General features: G+C 36.8%; 2 protein-coding genes across 2 annotated transcripts in view; both read right to left on the bottom strand.

Annotated features, from left to right (window-relative positions):
• LOC148059411 (cilia- and flagella-associated protein 74-like) overlaps positions 1-7,443 on the bottom strand; it is a 19,149-nt gene extending 11,706 nt beyond the window's left edge. Inside the window, exons 1-10 of the mRNA XM_087782215.1 lie at positions 6,983-7,443; positions 6,790-6,915; positions 4,704-4,829; positions 4,510-4,628; positions 2,599-2,665; positions 1,986-2,075; positions 1,795-1,918; positions 749-807; positions 383-505; positions 194-315 (exon numbers count right to left, since the gene is read on the bottom strand). Of these exons, the coding sequence (XP_087638341.1) occupies positions 194-315; positions 383-505; positions 749-807; positions 1,795-1,918; positions 1,986-2,075; positions 2,599-2,665; positions 4,510-4,628; positions 4,704-4,829; positions 6,790-6,915; positions 6,983-7,159 (1,133 nt within the window). The 5' untranslated portion in view covers positions 7,160-7,443. The remainder of the gene's footprint in view (positions 1-193; positions 316-382; positions 506-748; positions 808-1,794; positions 1,919-1,985; positions 2,076-2,598; positions 2,666-4,509; positions 4,629-4,703; positions 4,830-6,789; positions 6,916-6,982) is intronic.
• A 637-nt stretch (positions 7,444-8,080) lies between these two features.
• Positions 8,081-20,537, bottom strand: part of LOC148059410 (cilia- and flagella-associated protein 74-like) — a 39,732-nt gene continuing 27,275 nt past the window's right edge. The window contains exons 23-39 of the mRNA XM_087782218.1: positions 15,839-15,926; positions 14,136-14,309; positions 13,930-14,063; positions 13,620-13,863; positions 13,294-13,425; positions 12,750-12,865; positions 12,486-12,620; positions 12,206-12,315; positions 12,084-12,139; positions 11,444-11,563; positions 11,194-11,349; positions 11,007-11,124; positions 10,776-10,930; positions 10,586-10,715; positions 9,337-9,470; positions 9,122-9,256; positions 8,081-8,191 (exon numbers count right to left, since the gene is read on the bottom strand). Of these exons, the coding sequence (XP_087638344.1) occupies positions 8,096-8,191; positions 9,122-9,256; positions 9,337-9,470; positions 10,586-10,715; positions 10,776-10,930; positions 11,007-11,124; positions 11,194-11,349; positions 11,444-11,563; positions 12,084-12,139; positions 12,206-12,315; positions 12,486-12,620; positions 12,750-12,865; positions 13,294-13,425; positions 13,620-13,863; positions 13,930-14,063; positions 14,136-14,309; positions 15,839-15,926 (2,233 nt within the window). The 3' untranslated portion in view covers positions 8,081-8,095. The remainder of the gene's footprint in view (positions 8,192-9,121; positions 9,257-9,336; positions 9,471-10,585; positions 10,716-10,775; positions 10,931-11,006; positions 11,125-11,193; positions 11,350-11,443; positions 11,564-12,083; positions 12,140-12,205; positions 12,316-12,485; positions 12,621-12,749; positions 12,866-13,293; positions 13,426-13,619; positions 13,864-13,929; positions 14,064-14,135; positions 14,310-15,838; positions 15,927-20,537) is intronic.

Genomic DNA, 20,537 nt, shown 5'->3' with positions numbered 1-20,537 from the left:
TTTATTTCATTCTTATGAATAATTGCTGTATTTGCTTTGTCTAATTGGAAAAAAAACAATTTCCCTTAAGGAGACCTCCTGAGGGATCAATAAAGTCCTACCCAACCTAAACTAAAACATTTGAATTATGGAGGCCAGAGCAAGGAAAGCTTTAAAAACCATGAGTCAGCGAATAAAAACCCCAAAATCTTACCTGCTTTGTATCAAAATCATTTCCTGGTAGAGGGAGTCGTACATGCAGATCTTCAGGTCCACACTGGGCTGAACCACCCAGACTGGCAGACTGATGGCGAGACCTCGTACCTTGACGGGAATCTGTTGAGTCAAATGTCAAATCATCAAAAACCTATAGTTTTAGCTGCTCACGATAAAGGCGACGTACTGGGCTGCAGTCCGGGTCCGAGAACAAGATCCTGAAGTCTAGTTGTTCCTCCGCGGGAATGGTCGGCGTGAAAACTATTTTAATTTTGATACTTTCAAAAGGTCCGATCTCTCCTTCTCGTACCTGGGGAAAAAAACATGTTCATACACAGTGTTTAATTAAAATTAAAAATAATCAAATTCACAGAAATATTAACCCTTTAATTAATGTTTAGATCAAATATTTGATAGAAAACATCAAATTAAAACACTTCATTTAATGAAAGTAAATTGAATTTCTATTGCGAATTGGCTTAAGATAACAAATTATTCTTGATATCTTTTTTTAACTCAAAATTCATGTTCAAGACTAAATTTGTAATATTACCTTCCCCAGACTTATGTCACAGTTTTCATCAGGCGCGTCATCGCCATCTGCAGGAAGTCCTGAGAATAGAACACATTCAAAACATCACTTAAGAGAAATTTAATTCATGAATAATGATTTATTTATTTTTTATTATTATTTATGGTATAAAAACTAGGTGTGTATTGGTGAGAGTCTCACGATACAGGTACAACGGTACAATGTTTTATAATACTGTAGTAACAAGGATATATTTGTAGTCGAGTACTAACTATAATTTGTTTTCAAACCAAAATATGTCCAACATCAGCTTTTAAAGCTGCTGGAGTCCACTGTATCCTCTCGTCCTCAGTCCTCACCAAAAATATGTCCAAACATCAGCTTTTAAAGCTGCTGGAGTCGACTGTATCCTCTCATCCTCAGTCATCACCAAAATGTGTCCAAACATCAGCTTTTAAAGCTGCTGGAGTCTACTGTATCCTCTCGTCCTCAGTCATCACCAAAAATATGTCCAAACATCAGCTTTTAAAGCTGCTGGAGTCGACTGTATCCTCTCATCCTCAGTCATCACCAAAATATGTCCAAACATCAGCTTTAAAAGCTGCTGGAGTCGACTGTATCGTCTCATCCTCAGTCATCACCAAAATATGTCCAAATGTCAGCTTTATAAACTGCAGGAGTCGACTGTATCCTCTTGTCCTCAGTCATCGCCGGGATTTCAATCGTTCTTTAGAGATGGAGAATATAATAGCTGCTGCCATCTAGCAGGTGGGAGTTTAATCTCAACACAAAAATAAACAAAAACAGTGAATATTTGAAAGTTAACTGTAAATAAAACATTTAATTGAAATTATTTTATTTTAAATACACCTTATTACACGGTAAACCATAAAAGTATGGTAAACAAATAAAATATGATTTAGGAAAAAAAATCGATACAATTCTGTCATAAAGTGAAAATATCTCCGTATCGATATGACAAACTTCGTTTCTAAGAACAATTTTAGAAATGTTTAACCGCAGGTGAAAATAAAGACATAATAAAGATGAACCTTCTTAAGTCTCACCGGTGGACGTCTCCAGGCGGAAGAGACACGCCAGCGCGCCGCTGTTGGTCAGGATGACGCTCCGGATCAGGATCTGACCGACCACGTGTGAGCCGAAGTCCACGAACTGTCGGTCCACCGTGAGCTGGAGCAAAAATGACGCCTCCTTTCAAAACCTTTGATCAAAAACATTCAAATGTCTGGAAACTTACTTCACATTTCTTGATGGCGCACCTGACGGGAACGGAGAAGGGACCCAGAGCAGATGAAAACCTCACCTCCCCGTCCAGGTTCTTATTGATCTACACGGGCCCAGACAAGATGTTAACCCTGGGTCAAGGTGACCCGAAGGTAACAAATGTACTGATTTTCTTGTGTAATTTTCTTCTTTACCTTTGTACTATCTCAGGGACCCAAAGGTCAGAAAACAATGTGTTTGTGGTATCCCTTGTGTTGTCTCTGGGTTAAGATGACCCAATGGCCTGGAAACAAATGTGTTTGCGGTATCCCTTGTGTTGTCTCTGGTTCAAGGTGAATGACCTCCACCACTGCATATCGTTTCGGTCGTTCACCTTGACCCAGAGAAAACACATGGGATACCACAAACACATTTGTTTTGGGTTCCTTTGGGTCACCTTGACCCTGAGACAATAGAAGTGTTATTAAAAAAAGTGCCCGGGAAATAATGCATAAAATATTAATACATTAAAATGTAATATAAAATAATTACTTAATTCTATCACTCAAAATGTATTTTAATAGAAAATGATTTAAATTAGTGGTTCATTTAAATTGTTATCATCTTCAAAATAATGTGTTATTAACCTTGGGTTTGAAAATGGCCGCCATGCAACAAGACTTCCCGGTGGACAGTGGGCCGGGAGGGTCGAAGCTGGCAGGAAGTGGAACAGGAAGTGACACGTGGTTTAAAATGTAAAATTACAGAACTTCATAAGCAGGTCATTATCATTATTAATGTTAAATTGTAAATAACAATTAAAATACTATTTATAAAAAGATATAATATCTAGTCGTATTATGAGGCCATTTGAGACAAAATTCAGTTTTTCTGTCAAACCTACTATCAAACTCTCTCACATCTACTGTCAAACCCTGATTTGAGAGAGTTTGATAGTAGGTGTGAGAGTTTAATAGTAAGTGTGAGAGGGTCCAATAGTAGATGTGAGACAGTTGATAGTAAGTCAGAGAGGGTTTGATAGTAGATGTGAGAGAGTTGATAGTAAGTGTGAGAGGGTTTGATAGTAGATGTGAGAGAGTTGATAGTAAGTGTGAGAGGGTCCGATAGTAGATGTGAGACAGTTGATAGTAAGTGTGAGAGGGTTTGATAGTAGATGTGAGAGAGTTGATAGTAAGTGTGAGAGGGTCCCATAGTAGATGTGAGAGAGTTGATAGTAAGTGGGTTTGATAGAAGATGTGAGAGAGTTGATAGTAAGTGGGTTTGATAGAAGATGTGAGAGAGTTGATAGTACGTGGGTTTGATAGAAGATGTGAGAGAGTTGATAGTAAGTGTGAGAGGGTCCCATAGTAGATGTGAGAGAGTTGATAGTAAGTGTGAGAGGGTTTGATAGTAGATGTGAGAGAGTTGATAGTAAGTGTGAGAGGGTCCCATAGTAGATGTGAGAGAGTTGATAGTAAGTGTGAGAGGGTTTGATAGTAGATGTGAGACAGTTGATAGTAAGTGTGAGAGGGTCCCATAGTAGATGTGAGAGAGTTGATAGTAAGTGTGAGAGGGTTTGATAGTAGATGTGAGAGAGTTGATAGTAAGTGTGAGAGGGTCCCATAGTAGATGTGAGAGAGTTGAAAGTAAGTGTGAGAGGGTTTGATAGTAGATGTGAGAGTTTGATAGTAAGTAGGAGAGGGTTTGATAGTAGATGTGAGAGAGTTGATAGTAAGTGTGAGAGGGTTTGATAGTCGATGTGAGAGTTTGATAGTAAGTATGAGAGGATTTGATAGTAGATGTGAGAGGGTTTGATATTAATCTGAGAGGGTTTGATAGTAGATGTGAGAGAGTTTGATAGTAAGTGTGAGAAGGTTTGATAGCAGATGTGAGAGAGTTTGATATTAAGTTTGAGATGGTTTGATAGTAGGTGTGAGAGGGTTTGATAGTAAGTGTGAGAGGGTTTGATAGTTAGTCTGAGAGGGTTTGATAGTGGATGTGAGAGTTTGGTATTAAGTTCGAGATGGTTTGATAGTAGGTGTGAGAGTTTGATATTAAGTTCGAGATGGTTTGATAGTAGGTGTGAGAGAGTTTGATATTAAGTTTGAGATGGTTTGATAGTAGGTGTGAGAGGGTTTGATAGTAAGTGTGAGAGGGTTTGATAGTAAGTGTGAGAGGGTTTGATAGTAAGTGTGAGAGGGTTTGATAGCAGATGTGAGAGAGTTTGATAGTCAGTGTGAGAAGGTTTGATAGCAGATGTGAGAGAGTTTGATAGTCAGTGTGAGAGGGTTTGATAGTAAGTGTGAGAGGGTTTGATAGTAAGTGTGAGAGGGTTTGATAGTAAGTGTCAGAGGGTTTGATAGTAGATGTGAGAGAGTTTAATAGTAAGTGTCAGAGGGTTTGATAGTAGGTGTGAGAGGGTTTGATAGTAAGTGTGAGAGGGTTTGATAGTAGATGTGAGAGAAAAACTGAATTGTGTGTCAGCCTCTGATAATATATGATTGTCTTCATTTAAAACAAAAAATAAATCAACATTTTCTTTGTTGTGCTTTTCTTACTTGATTGACACGAAATCTCTCATTTGACCAAAGACTCCTTCCAGCTTGCAGTGGTTGGTGATGTAGCTGATGTTCTTAAGGATGACCTGCTTCCTGTAGCTCTTCCCCAAGTCAAAGTCCTGGACCAGAGAAGCCAAGGGTTACACCGACGGCGATAAAACGAAAACTGTGAAAATGTTCGGCTGGCATCACACCTTGAACAGGATGACCTCCGGTTTGCTGGCGAACGGCGGTCCTTTCATTTTACCGGCGCCGACTTTCTTGGCCACGGTTGGTTTGTCTTCCATTAGAAACTGTGGAGTCATTTCCTTCGCTGGTAACTGAAAGAACATAAAAAAAACATCCTGATATCAGAAGAATTACACACTAAAAATGTAAATAAGTGATTTCTTAGATGTAGATATATATACAGTACAGTATATACTGTATAATATATACATACAGTATATACTGTATATATTATACAGTTTATACTGTATGTATATATTATACAGTACAGTATATACTGTATAATATATACATACAGTATATATACAAGGGACCGTCAAAACCAAAGGGGCCAAAGAAAAAAGTCTAAAAATGGAAAGAAATTAAAAAGAACAAAATGAGCCAAAAAAAATGAACAATTACAATAAATCCAAAGTTTATATGAAGTCTCCAAATTTAAAAAAAATATTTAATGAGTAAATAAAAACGTGTAGAAGTTATATTTAAACTATTAATGATGGTAATTATATTAAAACATACTTTTTTTTTCTTCTGAGTCAACCAGGGCCACAAAAATACAGTCAAAGGGACAGTTTTAAATGATAGTTTATATCATTTATGTTCCATTGATTATTAGTGTCTGAAGTGTATTTTATTTTGAAAAAAAAAGGCCAGATTTGCTCTGAAAAAAGCATGTGACTCTTAAAGTTAAACTCGAGTAAAACACAAACTCTATACAAAGGACTATCTTGTTGCAGAGAACATCAAAAAGTAAGTGTGAGAGGGTTTGATAGTAGGTCTGAGAGGGTTTGATGGTAAGTGTAAGAGGGTTTGATAGTAAGTCTGAGAGGGTTTGATAGTAAGTGTGAGAGAGTTTGATAGTAGATGTAAGACAGTTTGATAGTAAGTGTGAGAGGGTTTGATAGTAGGTGTGAGAGGGTTTGATAGTAAGTCTGAGAGGGTTTGATAGTAAGTGTGAGAGGGTTTGATAGTAGATGTGGGAGAGTTTGATAGTAGATGTAAGAGAGTTTGATAGTAAGTGTGAGAGGGTTTGATAGTAGGTGTGAGAGGGTTTGATAGTAGATGTAAGACAGTTTGATAGTAAGTGTGAGAGGGTTTGATAGTAGGTGTGAGAGGGTTTGATAGTAAGTCTGAGAGGGTTTGATAGTAAGTGTGAGAGGGTTTGATAGTAGATGTGGGAGAGTTTGATAGTAGATGTAAGAGAGTTTGATAGTAAGTGTGAGAGGGTTTGATAGTAGGTGTGAGAGGGTTTGATAGTAAGTCTGAGAGGGTTTGATAGTAAGTCTGAGAGGGTTTGATAGTAAGTGTAAGAGGGTTTGATAGTAAGTCTGAGAGGGTTTGATAGTAAGTGTGAGAGGGTTTGATAGTAGGTGTGAGAGGGTTTGATAGTAGGTGTGAGAGAGTTTGATAGTAAGTGTGAGAGGGTTTGATAGTAGGTGTGAGAGAGTTTGATAGTAGGTGTGAGAGGGTTTGATAGTAGGTGTGAGAGAGTTTGATAGTAGGTGTGAGAGGGTTTGATAGTAGGTGTGAGAGGGTTTGATAGTAGGTGTGAGAGGGTTTGATAGTAAGTGTAAGAGAGTTTGAAAGTAAGTGTGAGAGGGTTTGATAGTAGGTGTGAGAGGGTTTGATAGTAAGTGTGAGAGGGTTTGATAGTAGGTGTGAGAGGGTTTGATAGTAGGTGTGAGAGGGTTTGATAGTAGGTGTGAGAGGGTTTGATAGTAGGTGTGAGAGGGTTTGATAGTAGGTGTGAGAGAGTTTGATAGTAGGTGTGAGAGGGTTTGATAGTAGGTGTGAGAGGGTTTGATAGTAAGTGTGAGAGGGTTTGATAGTAAGTGTGAGAGGGTTTGATAGTAGGTGTGAGAGAGTTTGGTAGTCAGTGTGAGAGGGTTTGATAGTAGGTGTGAGAGGGTTTGATAGCAGGTGTGAGAGAGTTTGATAGTAACTGTGAGAGGGTTTGATAGTAGGTGTGAGAGGGTCAAAGGGACCGTTTTAAATGAAAGGACTATCTTGTTGCAGAGAGCATCAAAAACAAAAGTTGGGTCTCGGACGCACCTGGTATTTCTGGTCCCACAGACCAGGGAACTCCGGCTCGGCCGCGCACTCGTCGTGTTCATCCTGCGGGTCGTCGTTGTCGGACGACTCCGACGACGAGCTGTTCTCGATGATGGCTCTTAGAGGCTGTGAAATAAAAAGAAACATCAATTAATCAAACCTCGAGATAACTTGTTTTTAAACTGTCTCTCACCGGAGCGTTCAACTTGCTCGCAGCCAAGGTTTTGGACAAAAGATCCGGTTTTGGCATCGTTGCAGATTTTTTGGCGACAAAAACACTTAAAAATGAAATCTCATAAACGTAGAGTGTGTTCCTGGTGTTGAAGTTGATTTTTATAGTCACGTCAATGAGTGTAACTATCAAAGACATGCGTGACAAAAAGAAGAGAAAACTCGTCGTGTAATAAAGACGACAAAAAATAAATATTAAAGTCCATCAAAGTCAAAGGCGTCTGGATTTCACTGAGGGTTCAGTAAATAAAACTACAGAATAATTCAGATTATTGTCCGGTTTTAATCAAAGAAATTCCAATTTAGAGTTTGATAGTAGGTGTGAGAGGGTTTGATAGTAAGTGTGAGAAGGTTTGATAGTAGATGTGAGAGAGTTGATAGTAAGTGTGAGAGGGTTTGATAGTAGATGTGAGAGAATTTGATAGTAAGTGTGAGAAGGTTTGATAGTAGATGTGAGAGAATTTGATAGTAAGTGTGAGAAGGTTTGATAGTAGATGTGAGAGGGTTTGATAGTAAGTGTGAGAGGGTTTGATAGCAGATGTGAGAGAGTTTGATAGTAAGTGTGAGAGGGTTTGATAGTAGATGTGAGAGAGTTTGTTAGTAAGTCTGAGAGGGTTTGATAGTAGATGTGAGAGAGTTTGATAGTAAGTGTGAGAAGGTTTGATAGTAGATGTGAGAGAGTTTGATAGTAAGTGTGAGAAGGTTTGATAGTAGATGTGAGAGAGTCAAAGGCGTCAGTATTTCACTGAGGGTACAGTAAATAAACAAAATAAAACTACGTACAAAATTCAAATTTTTAAATTCAACACAGATTATTTGTCTCAAACATGTAGCCAATGATGAAATTAACGAAATATTTAAAGTATTTTAATCAACTTTCCGTACAGCAAGTGTTTTCTGAAACCAAACAATACAGAATAATTCAGATTATTGTCAGGTTTTAATCAAAGAAATTCCAATTTAGTGCCTTTTTTTTTATTACATTTATTTAAACACGTTTTCCTTCATAATAAACAATGGACAAACAAAAAATAGGTTGAGTTTTGACATCATTTCGTCGTCTCCGTGAGAGTCATTAAAGTGAAACCTGAGCCATCAGGGTGACGTCGTACACGAGGGTCTCGTCTCCCGTCACCGTGAGAGGCAGCAGAACCTCCACCGTCTCACCGGGCTGTCCGTCAAGAAAGGAAACTTTTAATCGTCACGTACTCATGGTACACAATGCTGCACTGCCTGGGTTTTACTGTGATCTCCGACCAAGACGACTTACTTCTCTCCTCTCCTAGCCTGCCTTAGATTCATCCTCTGCTTTATTTCCTTCACTCCCTCCATGATCTATCTATCCTTCAGTCTTTTTAACTGGCCTTTCCTGCAGTTTTTTAAACGTATTACAACGAAAACACACTTTTTTTTTTTCAACTAATTTCATTTACCGTATTTTTTGGACTATAAGTCGCTCCGGAGTACAAGTCGCACCAGCCATAAAATGCATAATAAAGAAGGAAAAAACATATATAAGTCGCACTGGAGTATAAATCGCATTTTTGGGGGAAATTTATTTGATAAAATCCAACACCAAGAACAGACATGTCATCTTGAAAAGCAATTTAAAATAAAAATACAATAGAGGCAACAACAAGCTGAATAATTGTACGGTATGTTACGTTACATGACACAACTGAGAACATTCCTGGTATGTTTACATAACATATTAAGAGTTATTCAGAGAACTATAGCATAAATAACATGCTAACAAGTTTACCAAACCATCCGTGTAACTCCAAATAACTAAAATCCAATGAAATCTTCATCCTCTGAGTCACTCCGCTAACTCCGGAGGTAGAAGATGCGGTGCTTCCTCTTCTACGTCGAAATGATAAACACAGGCCTAGAGCGCCCTCTTGTGGTTTAGTGTGAAAATAACATGTGAAATGATATACCCGTAATAATGTGTTAATAATTTCACACGTAAGTCGCTCCAGAGTATAAGTCGCACCCCGGGTAAAACTATGAAAAAAACTGCGACTTATAGTCCGGAAAATACGGTACTTTAGACTGAGAGACAAGGGATCAGCTCCGTCCAAAACAGGTCCTCACTCACCTTGTATTCACTCGGTGGACTCCAGGTGATGGTGATAGTAGAACTCTCTCCTGGCGCAACACTGCCCCTGCTGGGCTCCACCGTGAAGCCTCGCTCCATCAGGAACTCCAGGCCTTCCATGAAGAAATCAGCCCCCTTTTTAAAAGAAAAACCATCAAGTTTTTTTATATTGATAAACACACACAAGCGTCATTTCTAATCCACGTGTCGCTCACCTTTTTGTTATATTTCGTTGGTTTTATGCAGCCGACCTGCAGCTCCTGCACCGCCGGCTGGACGCGCTCCGCGGTGCAGACGGCCTGCAGCAGCAGCAACACTGGGATGCACGACTTTTCTGCCTCTTCAAACTCTAACAGATGAATAATAGAGTCAAACTGAGAATGTAGCAATAACTTCTTGAGACTTTTGTCTGATCATTTTTTTTTATTTTACTCAAAACTATAACCTAATCTTTGTACTGTAATTTTATTTCATGTACAATGTTAAATATTGTCAAATTACCACCTTTACTTTTCACTTTAGTTTATATTACTTATTTTCCAAATTTTTAAATTGTATTCACCATATTTAATTTAATGCTATTTTATTTTTACTTTACGTACAATGTTAAATATTGTGCAATTACCACCTTAGCTTTAACTTCAGTTTACCAGTTAATTATTATTATTTATATTGTATTTTATTAACATTATTTTATTTAATTGTATTATGTTTCACTTTGTGTACAATGATTAAAATTGTGAACATAGCACCTTAAATTTTTTAATTTTTTTTTACAGGCCAATTATTATTATTATTACTTTTATTAACCTCATTTTATTTATTTAAATGTATTTATTTCACTTATTGTACAGTGTTAATATTGTCAAGTATTAGCACCTTTACTTACTTTTCACTAATTTTACCGGCAAATTATTTGATTTTATCGGATTTTATTAGCCTCATTTTATTTTATTGTATTTCATATATTTTATTGTGCATTTCCACAACAAAACAAAAAAAAAGCTATAAATGTTTTCAGATTCTCTACTGAAAACATTTTTTAACAAATAAAAAAAAAAGGTTGCCAGTTGATTTATCATCACAATTCTATTATTATTAATATTTTACAACTACTTTTACAACATTGAATCTGAAAGTTGAGACTTTAATGTACAAGATAAACCGCTTTTATTCAACAAAATGTAAATTAAATGCTGCTTTATTGTCGCTAACAGGTCAAAGAGTTTCATGCAAAAATGTATCAGATGTTGAACTTTTTATTCTGAATCAAATTAAATTAATGGTTTGAGACATTCATCTTTCTAATATACTACTTTGAGGGAGCTTTTGCAAGTAGCTTTAAATCTTCATACATTCGCCACTTCCTCAGCCCGCCGCCGACAAGAGTGATCAGCGATCTCGTATTCAATCACTTTAACGGCGTCTAGTTAATCTCAGCGAGAGGAGAAAAAAAGAACGAACCTTCGAGTTGCAGCCGAGTGAACGTCAGCTCCGGAGGCGATGGAAGCGGCAGCGTCAGCCGCTCGCCTCCTCGCACGAACACGTTATAAGTAGAAGCTGCACCTTTCAGATCCATCGCACACAGTTGACTCTGAAATGCAAAACGATCGGACGTTTGGATCACATCGCGTTCAGGAGGGAATCTGCCGACCTTGTTTGAGGTCTGGACGCCGAGTCTTTCCGAGTAATAAGGAGAAGCTCGGTCCGGCTGGAAGGTGACGGTGACGTCTTGGCTTTTTCCTGCTTCGATGGTTCCCAGCATGGGAGTCACGGTGAAGGCACGACTTCCATTGAAGTTCCGGGTTCCTGTTCGGGGACGGGACAATTATCTGTGGCTCCGATCCGGCCGCATCTGTGACGGTAAAACAAGAGCAAATCTTACCCACGATTGGCTCGATTAAATTTCCCAGCAACCCTTCAAATCCACCCTGGAGTTCGGAAGGAACAAGACCGGAAAGAATCATCGTGAAATCTACAGCAAATGATGCTGAGTTTTGGAGCTAAAGAGAAGAAAAAAAATATGTTTTTTTTAAATGTTCATGTCTCTTCCATCAGAGCTGAAGACTCACAGATATAACTTGAGAAACGCTGTCTCTTTCCATCACGTAGCCAAAATCAAGAAGCTCCCCAGGGTGGGACCAGGACACTTGGTGGATCACCCCCTCCCCCTTCAGGGTCACCCCCAGAGCCATCTTGCTGCAGCGAACCTCCAGGACCTCACAGTACTAGAACGAGGATAAAGATATATTTAAGCACATCTGAGCTCAACATCAACATCATGACGACTTTAACTAGTTAGAACCAGATTTAACTACTGACCTTTTTTGCAGAAGCTGGACTAAATGCAAACTTGAGAGTTTGTTTCTGTCCAGGTTTCATCTCCCGGAGAGTGTTGAGCTGCGTGAAGGACCCCGACAGGTCTAGCAACGAGGACCAAATCTTAAAGATGAAAAAGAAAAGACATGTTAGACTTTACACTTTATTTTATTGTCATTGCACAGAAAACACAGCAGTGAAACTGGCAACGAAATTTCGCTGCTTGGCAACCGTTAAAAAACACAGCAGAGTGATGTATATATAAAAAGTATAAATCTAAATATTATTAAGTTAAAAATAGTGCAATATAGTATAAACAGAATAAATAAATAATGTTTTAAATATTGCATATAATAATTATTGTAAATAAAAGTATAAATATAAATAAGTTAAAAATAGTGCAATATGTTAAAAATAGAATAAATATATAATATGTTGTCTCACTTATTGCCCCAAAGAACTTTGTTTTTTATAATAATTAAACGTGAAATACATTACCCTTCCATGGGTTATTACTCCTGTATTACTTGATCATTGAATACATGATGAAAAATATTCAAAAACACCTTTTTAAAATTCATACACACTTGTTAAAAATGATTAAGATGTTAATTCAATCACTCCAAAACTGTAGTAAACGTACCTCTACGGTGTCGTCAGAAATATTCTGGATCGTCAAACTTTGAAGAACTCGCTCTCCTGTTACAGAATAATAGTTTAGTTTGAAGTTTTTTAAAGGAATATTCTAAACAAATAACAACTCACCGACTGCAACATGCTGAAAATCGATGCAATTGTGGCGTTTGCTGGAGACCACCACTAGAGGGGGCTGAACGACAGGACACAGCAGCTCCAAATACAAAGTATTGCTGAGGCTTTAATGCAGAACATTTTGGAAAGAAAAAACACGTTAAAGGCGGATATTATTGATTAAAATAACAACAACAAAGGTTGATATGTATCACAATCTGACTAGTTCTGTGTCAAAAACCTATAAAATGAAGATTTTTAAAGCAGCACATGATTATTTAACATGTTTTTGTACCTATACTCAGGTTGGTCCTGACGGTTCTGCACTGGAGTATCTCCATCCGACACGAAACATGGAACCGTGTACTTGTTTAAGAATTGTTCAAAAGATTTCAGCAAAGAAAGCCTTGCTTCTTCAAATAGACGGGAGCTTTTGGAAATACAAAAATATATTTGTTAGAGTTAATAAAAACCCATATACATTTGTTTAAATACTTACAACCTGCTGTCAATCACATAAAATAATATATATTATAATAAAATATCAAATTATTTATACCCAGGCTGAAGGTCTGGATTCTCCGGATCAGGTTCGCTGTCCGTCCTGTCCGACACTTTGCTGGTTTTTGAACTTGCAGACAATTTCTTCCCTCTTGTTTTCACTTCCTGGATATCCTGTGATTGATAAAGTTTTTTTTTATTTATACAGCTTAGAAGACAGTGAAGTCATAATCCCCAAAAGCACTGTGTATTATTTGATTTTAGTCATGGGTTTCCCTTTTGTGTCTCCATTAATGACACTCAGTTTGGGACGAATCTACAATCAGCACAACTGTAGCTATTACTTATTCCTTGTTCCAGTCCGTGGTGTCAGATCGTCCGTTTCTTCCCTTGTTTTTTGTTTCCTGTATTTTATTTGAATGGCTTTTTTATTTTTCAAACAAAATTGCAACCGTTTAATGTAAGTGAGTAACAACTGTGTGATTTAATTTTTGTTATGAATCAAGATTTAATCATGTATAAATATATTTTATCTCAATTAATTTTAGAGTATATTTGACATATTTCTTCATTTATATGAAAGACAGTGGGAAGCAGCAGACCTTTCCCTCCGAGTACTTGTTTTCCATTTCATGGTCTTGTAGCGACAGTTCCCGCTGGATGAGTTTCAGCGCCTCCTCTTGGATGTCCTGCTCCTGCAGCCGAGGACTGAAGGTAACTTGTAGCAGACATCGCTAAAGGGAGAAGAAGATGAAGGCAAAAACTTTTTTAAAAAAGATCCAGAAATACACCTTTTGGTCACTGAAACATGGCATTATTTTAATCATGTAACTGCAAAAAATCAATGAAACTACAAATCCACCAGAGGGCGATGTAACCACACTCCTGAGTCTGAAGGCTGATCCAGTGGAAAGAGACCTTTCAATACCTGTCCAGGTAACAGGCGTCCAGAGGACGGTGTGATGGTGACGGGCGAGTCCGACGGAGGAACGAAGGAGAAGAGTCGAGCGGCGACTTCATCAGATGGTTTTGATTTGTCAGATCGTTGGTTGCTCAGGTGAAGCAAAGCGGTCGATTTGTCTCCTAAAGCGGTGGCTCCGAACTGAACCAGAGAATGTGAGAGTTCCAGAGGTGGACGGACGCCCACAGCACGGCAGGAGAGATGAAACTCTCTAAAGCCAGAGACAAATAATCAGTAGGATGTAAACTATCCAGAAAGTGGGAAGATGAATTCAAACCTGTTAGTAGCGGTTTTGCAGGTGAGCTGAAAGTTGTATTCTTTTTGCTTTTCCGCACTGAAAATCAGATCAATCTCCAGTGTTTCTTGAGGAAGAATCGTTCCGAATCCATCATTGGGTTGGACGTCTATAAACTACAAAGTAAAATCCTCGTTTAAAAGACTTGTTTCAAAGAGGATTCTGTGAAGGACGGTTGACAAACTCACCTCTGGGAGTCCGACGAAACCAAACTCCTGAGACAGCAGCGACAGGTTTGTCAGGCGAACGCTGCTTCTGATGGACTGGTGGACGGAGCAAACGCCGAAGTCCAGTTTGTCGAGCTCGAACCTGATGTCTGATGTGGTGACGACAGCTTGAACGGTGACCTGGATGGGCTTCACCTACGGAGGTAAATCAGGTGCATAAGTCCCACATACTGGTAACATGAAATCTGTACCATCAATGTAGCTACATATTCATACCTTTTAACCACTAGGCACTGAAAACTTCTCGTCATAACTTGTACTTGCACATTTTTTTCTTGTACCAATACAAGTTTTCAATTATACATGTGGGCCTTTCCTAATACGAATATGAAGTGTATTCACATGCATTTATGCACCCGTTTTTAGTTTTTAGGCGTTTGAGGTGCAAAGAAAATCTGTGTTGATTCAATCTGCTGGAATTAGCATTAGCATGGCTAGCTTTTAAACAAGTTTAGCTTTATTTTTATAGTTTAAAATGTATTTTTTCTTTTAAAAAAGAATCCTGATCAGTTCACGTGTTACCAGGAATATAACTTCTGCAAAATGGTTTTATAATTCTTGTTTTGAATGTTTTTAGCATCGACTTTCATTAGCATAGCTAGCTTTAAAATTTCGAGTCGACCTTTTTTAGCTTTAGTTAGAATTTTCTACTTTTAAAGAACATATATTTTAACAAGAAATGATAAAAAGCCAAATCCCCAATCCCTGAATTTCTGGGACTCGTGTGTGTGTCTTATTTGTCTTGGCCTTTTATAGTATATAGTTTTAACTGTGTATTGTTTTTTTTTATTGTTAAAGCGCTTCGTGACCCTGGTCTAGAAAGGCACTATAGAAAAAAACATTACTTACTTACTTACTATCATGAGATTGTGGATTAATGCACCCATTTTGGTGGCGATTGAGGTGCAAAATAAGTGACTCACAACTGCAGATTAAGGAAGTTGTGTTGAGTTTTCTCATCGTTTACTTTTACGTTTTCTAAAAGTTTTTAATGACACAGGAATACGAGTTCAAAATGCAGTTACGCATTTGTGCATTAATACTGCAGGTACATATCTCATGTTACGATATGTAGGACTTATGCACCCTTTTACCTTCATTTTACCAAAAATAGATTCTAATAAAAGGTTGACAAAAGACCAAAATTAATATTAAAAATATCAATTTCCTTCTTCTTTAGTGGGAAACAAACAGTGGACAAAGGTTTTCCAATAATGGCACCACATGGATGTGTTTCTCATGCCCCACTGCAGTGCATTGTGGGAGATATACGGCTCTGGATTTAACACAAATGTCGTCCACGTCCAGCTTTAGTGTATTTTTATTATTGGCTACAACTCTTAATTAGACGGATTTTTGAAGTGCTGTCAATAACACCGTTTGTTCTTCAAAGACCGTGACAGATTTATATTTATATTCCTGGAGTGAAAAAAAAAAGACAAATCAAAGCATATTTAAGACTCCAGAATAGCTCTTAGTATCTCCATAGCAACAGCGGGCGAGTATAATGTGTTGCTAAACCAGCATTTACTGGTGGAAAAAAACCTCATTAAAAAACAAGGTTCTATAATTAAATCGGTGAATCCTGCGAAAAGATTTTGTTCGACATCAATATTTAGTTGAACCTTTTTCGTTCTCATTTCACCAGTGAGTCGAGAACACACCTGGTTTTCCACCTGGATCATCACGGGAACTTCAAGAACTCCAGTGTTTCTGTCAAAGTACTTTCCAGCATCTTCCAGGAGGGACAATCTAGACAGTAAACGACAAAAAAACGAGCGTTTTAATTCAGATTAATTGCTTAAAAGAAGAGGCAAAACACACTTTTTCTTGCACTGCAGGATGGGCTCGCCTGGGAGAGCAGGCAGAGCTGCAGCGCCTCCACACCACTGTAGTCGTAGCCATAGTGATGCGAGTATGAGTCAAAGAGTAGTCGTGCACAGGCTTATGTAAAAACTTCCTTCACCGCCGCGCTCATGATCACGTAGAAAAAAATATCATACGTGCGCCTCTTTGACTTTATTTCGGTCGACATGACACGCGTCAACACACCTCCGACACTTCTTTTCAGATGCCTTTTTTACTCCCTCTCTTCTTCCTTTTTTTCTGGCACATCCAACTGTCGCTTCCTCTTATGCTCTTAACACTGGATGAAAGCTAAAGAGCTAATGCGGTAAATGTCAGTGGTTTTAAGGCTTTCAAGATGTCAGCGAAGCACAAGAACCTCGTCCTCTGGAAAATGATATTCAGTACAAGAGACATGTTTTTTTTTTTACTTCACAGACTCCTTTGATGTGCAAGAAACGACTTAATTCTACCACACAACCGTGTTGGAATAAATGATTTACTATATTGAAAAATGCTGTATCAGGACAAGTTACAGGTTAAGAGAGCAAAACCTCTGTTAAATTGTTTTAATTTTAGAGCTTGTTTTGAAAGTGGTTAGCTTGGATTAGCATTAGCATTTTTATCTTGTGAATAATTTACTTTTTATAGTTTAGTTGAATTTTAAATAAACACAAGCGTATACTTCAGTCCTTAATACTAATCATGTTTCAAGAATAAAAGTTATGCTAAATTATTTAATTTTTAATACTTCTGGTTTTGAATGTTGTTAGCTTGTGTCGCTATCATTAGCATATTTCACATTTGATTATTTTCCCTATTAAGTTCAATTTAGTCGTTTTTTTCCAACAAGAAACACTTTCCGGCATTCAATGGTTTACATGTTACGGATTAATATCATTTGAAATTAATTTAATTTTCAATTCCTGTTTTGAATTTTGTTGGATTAGCATTAGCATATTCCTCTCGTTAATAATTTCCCTTTAGGTTCGGCGTTTAAAATACATTTACAAGAAAAAACATTTAAGTCCGTAACTCTCACATGTTTCAAAACAAAACAAAACTTCTGACAAACTATTTGATTTTTAACACTTGTTGTATCTTAGTAATCATTAGCATATTTCACTTATTTCAACAATAAATAAACAAAACATTTCACATGATTAGGAGAATCTTCTGCTAAGTTATTTCAATTTAAATACTTGTTTTTATTGTGTTAGTGTGTGGGATTAGCATTAGCGTATATAGCTAAACTTGTAGTTTTAAACCACTTTTATCAAGAAAAACAATTTGTTCCTTAACGCTTAACATTTTTCCCAGAAAAAAACTTCTGCTACATTATTTGAATTAAAATACTTTAGTTACTAGTAGTTAGTTTTAAATGTTGTTGGCTGGAAAAAGCATAGCTAGCTTGTTAATAACTTTCCTTTTTAGTTAAGTTGATTTTATTTATTGTTTTGAATGTTAAAATATGTATTTTTTTAACAAGAAATGGAAAAAATAGTCCTTAATACTCAACAAATCTCCTTTATATACTTGTTTTGAATGTTGTTGGCTAGAATTAGCATTAGCATGGGTTGCTTTTAAACACGTTTTAGGTGATTTTTGTAGATTTAAATGGTTTTTTGAAAAAACGATTCCATCCTGATCCAGTCATGTTACAAGGAATACAACTTCTGCCAAATATTTTGTTGGGTAATACTTGTTTTGAATGTTTTTAGCATGTATTATTATTAGCATATCTAGCTTTTAAATATTTACTCAACCTTTTTTAGCTTCAGTCAGATGTTTGTAGTTTTAAAGATCACATATTTTGGCAAGAAAAGAGAAAGAGCTAAACCCCCATCATGATGAATAAAAAAAACAACCTTTTTTTAGACGGTCTACCTGCTAATAGAATTACTAATGGAGACTCATCACAAATTAATTTTCTTGGCAAAGCAAAGTGGAAAATCCTGGTTGGACGTCATGAGGTCCATATGCTCTGGGGAAAATTGTGGATGGATGGAGTTTGAGATTTGTTAGTGTCCAGCAGAGATTTATTTATCTCTACTACTCTCTCTCTCTCTCTCTCTCTCTCTCGTCAGATTATCCAGACTCATCCAAAAGTAATTTTCCCGTACAGTCTCAGATTAGCGCTTCACTGAAATAGTCACACTTAATTTGCGGGTGAGTAACAGTTTAAATAGAATAAAAATGTAAAAAATAAATGTTTTTTTTTTATTTAAAAGGTTAATTTTGCATGTATTTTTAATTAACATTAATCACATATAAGAAATATATAATATTAACAGTAAAAGGGTAACTTTTTGCACTTAATTAAAAAAAACTATGGACAGTTAGTAATACAATTATTATTCATAATGAGTTAATCTATCTTTCAAAATTGATGACTAAGATATATACCAAATATGTGATTATTTTTTTCAAATACTGCTGATCCTGCTGTTTAACTGTATTTTAAACAGACAGACATCGATATTAATCCGCAGACGGTCGGAAATCCTCCACGTAATCTGACGTTTATCAGCCGGAACTGTCGGGACACACTGCCGCTCACTTTAGAGATTAGATCAGCGACCACTCATTCAAGAGAGATTTTATTCCAATGATCCGACCAACAAGCACAACAAAAACTGCCTTGATAGCGACAATATTTGTACTCGTTCAAAAGTAGTTTGTGTGGTTAGCATTAGCATATTTCATATTTAATTATTTTCCCTATTTAGTTAATGTTGTTAGCTTGGATAAGCATTAGCATTTTTATCTTGTTAATAATTTACCTTTTTAGTTTAGCTGAATTTTAAATAAGTACAAGAAAAAAATACTTGGAATCCTCAACCCTAAACATGTTTCAAGAGTAACACTTATGCCAAATAATTTAATTTTTAATACCAGCATTTTGAAATGTTGCAAGCATTAGCATTTAACTTGTGTAAATGTAAAAATAAACCTGAACACATGCTTTCGAGAGAAAATCTTTAGTTCAATTATTTTAGTTTAAATACTTGTTTTGAATGTTATTAGCTTCTGTGATTAGCATTAGCATATTTCACATCTAAATAGTTTCCCTATTTAGTAAAATTCAGTTTATTCATTTTTTTTTTCAACAAGAAAAACTGTTCGGTACTAACAGTTCGCATGTTACGAGATTAAAACATTTGGCAATTTTTTTTATTTTAATTCTTGTTTTGAATGTTGTTAGCTTGGATTTGCAACGGGTTTATTAAAAAAAAAAAAGAATTAACCTGCAAACTAGTGAAAATGAGTAAAACTCTTATTTGAAGTCCTTCTGATCTAGAGTTTAAAACTCAAGGCCCGGGGGCCAAATCTGGCCTGACAAGTGATTTTATGTGGTCCGCCCAGTACTAAGTATCAATCGTAAATTTAACATACCAGTACATATACCGGAACCTGAATTTCGATGCCCGTTTTGAACGGTACCAATTTAATAAGATCAATCCTCACCAAAAAAAATGACATTAAACATTTCAGCTTAAACCTTTTTTCTTAGCCAATAAATAAAATAATGAGTGAAAGTAATTTCTAGTGCAAAATAAGTGACCCATCATTACTACATTTTCACCTACTTTTTGTCTTTAAATACAGTAATTCCACATTTCTCAAGAATAATTGATGCAAAATTGCAAATTAGGTCGAAGTTGGTAAAACAAAGGTCAATTTTATGTTTTTAGTTTTGATTTTCTACTAAAGAAAGTGCATAAAAAATATTTTTATTAGGTTTTTAATCGACATACTATAATATAGTCGAGCTGCAAAATGCTTTGATTGCAATGTCACATACTGGCTAAACTAATGGATATGATCGTACTCAGTACTACCACATTTTTTTTATCAAAATCAAAGTAGTTTAATGTTCATGTTGAAAAGGTGACTTATGAGGACGCCAGTGATTAAGATAAGATAAGAAAAATATACGTATCATGGATGTCAACAATTATCTTACTGTGTGATTGAGTCTGACAGCCCTGATCTGGAGAGAGGATTACCGCAGATGTGCAACAATTCGGCGGATGTGTGAGGAAAGAAAAGGAAAGTGTGGGCTGGCTGGTGACAAATAAGAGAGGAGGAAGACAGGCAAGAGAGGGATGAAGTAATTGGAAGATGGCGAAAGGATGTGGGCAGAGCAATCCCACAGAGCAGGAAGCAAGAATGTGCTCGAAAGCCTGTGGAGGAAAGAAGTGAGCACCTGTGTAAAGCATGAGAGCTGAGTCACTGTGTGTGTGTGTGTGTGTGTGTGTGTGTGACATCCAGTGAAAGCACTGCTGCTAATGAGGATTTTGGGATCAAATTACAGGCTTTGGCAGGGAAGTCCTGGCAGCTCCGTTTTTAATTGACACACCATCAGTGAATTAAACCAAAAACAATCAAGTCAAACATCCAGCAATCAAGGTTTATAATCCAGCCGTGACCGGAATGACCCAAATACAAAAGACGGGATTCTTGGAAAGAGCTCGACACGTTTTGAGGAACTTTACGAAGCTTTTTTTTTAAGAC

The sequence above is a fragment of the Callionymus lyra genome, chromosome 19 (genome assembly GCF_982586985.1).
Source record: "Callionymus lyra chromosome 19, fCalLyr1.hap1.1, whole genome shotgun sequence".
Taxonomy (NCBI): Eukaryota; Metazoa; Chordata; class Actinopteri; order Syngnathiformes; family Callionymidae; genus Callionymus; species Callionymus lyra.
The sequence above is the reverse complement of the archived record's forward strand: the minus strand, read 5'-3'. Positions and strand labels throughout refer to the sequence as shown.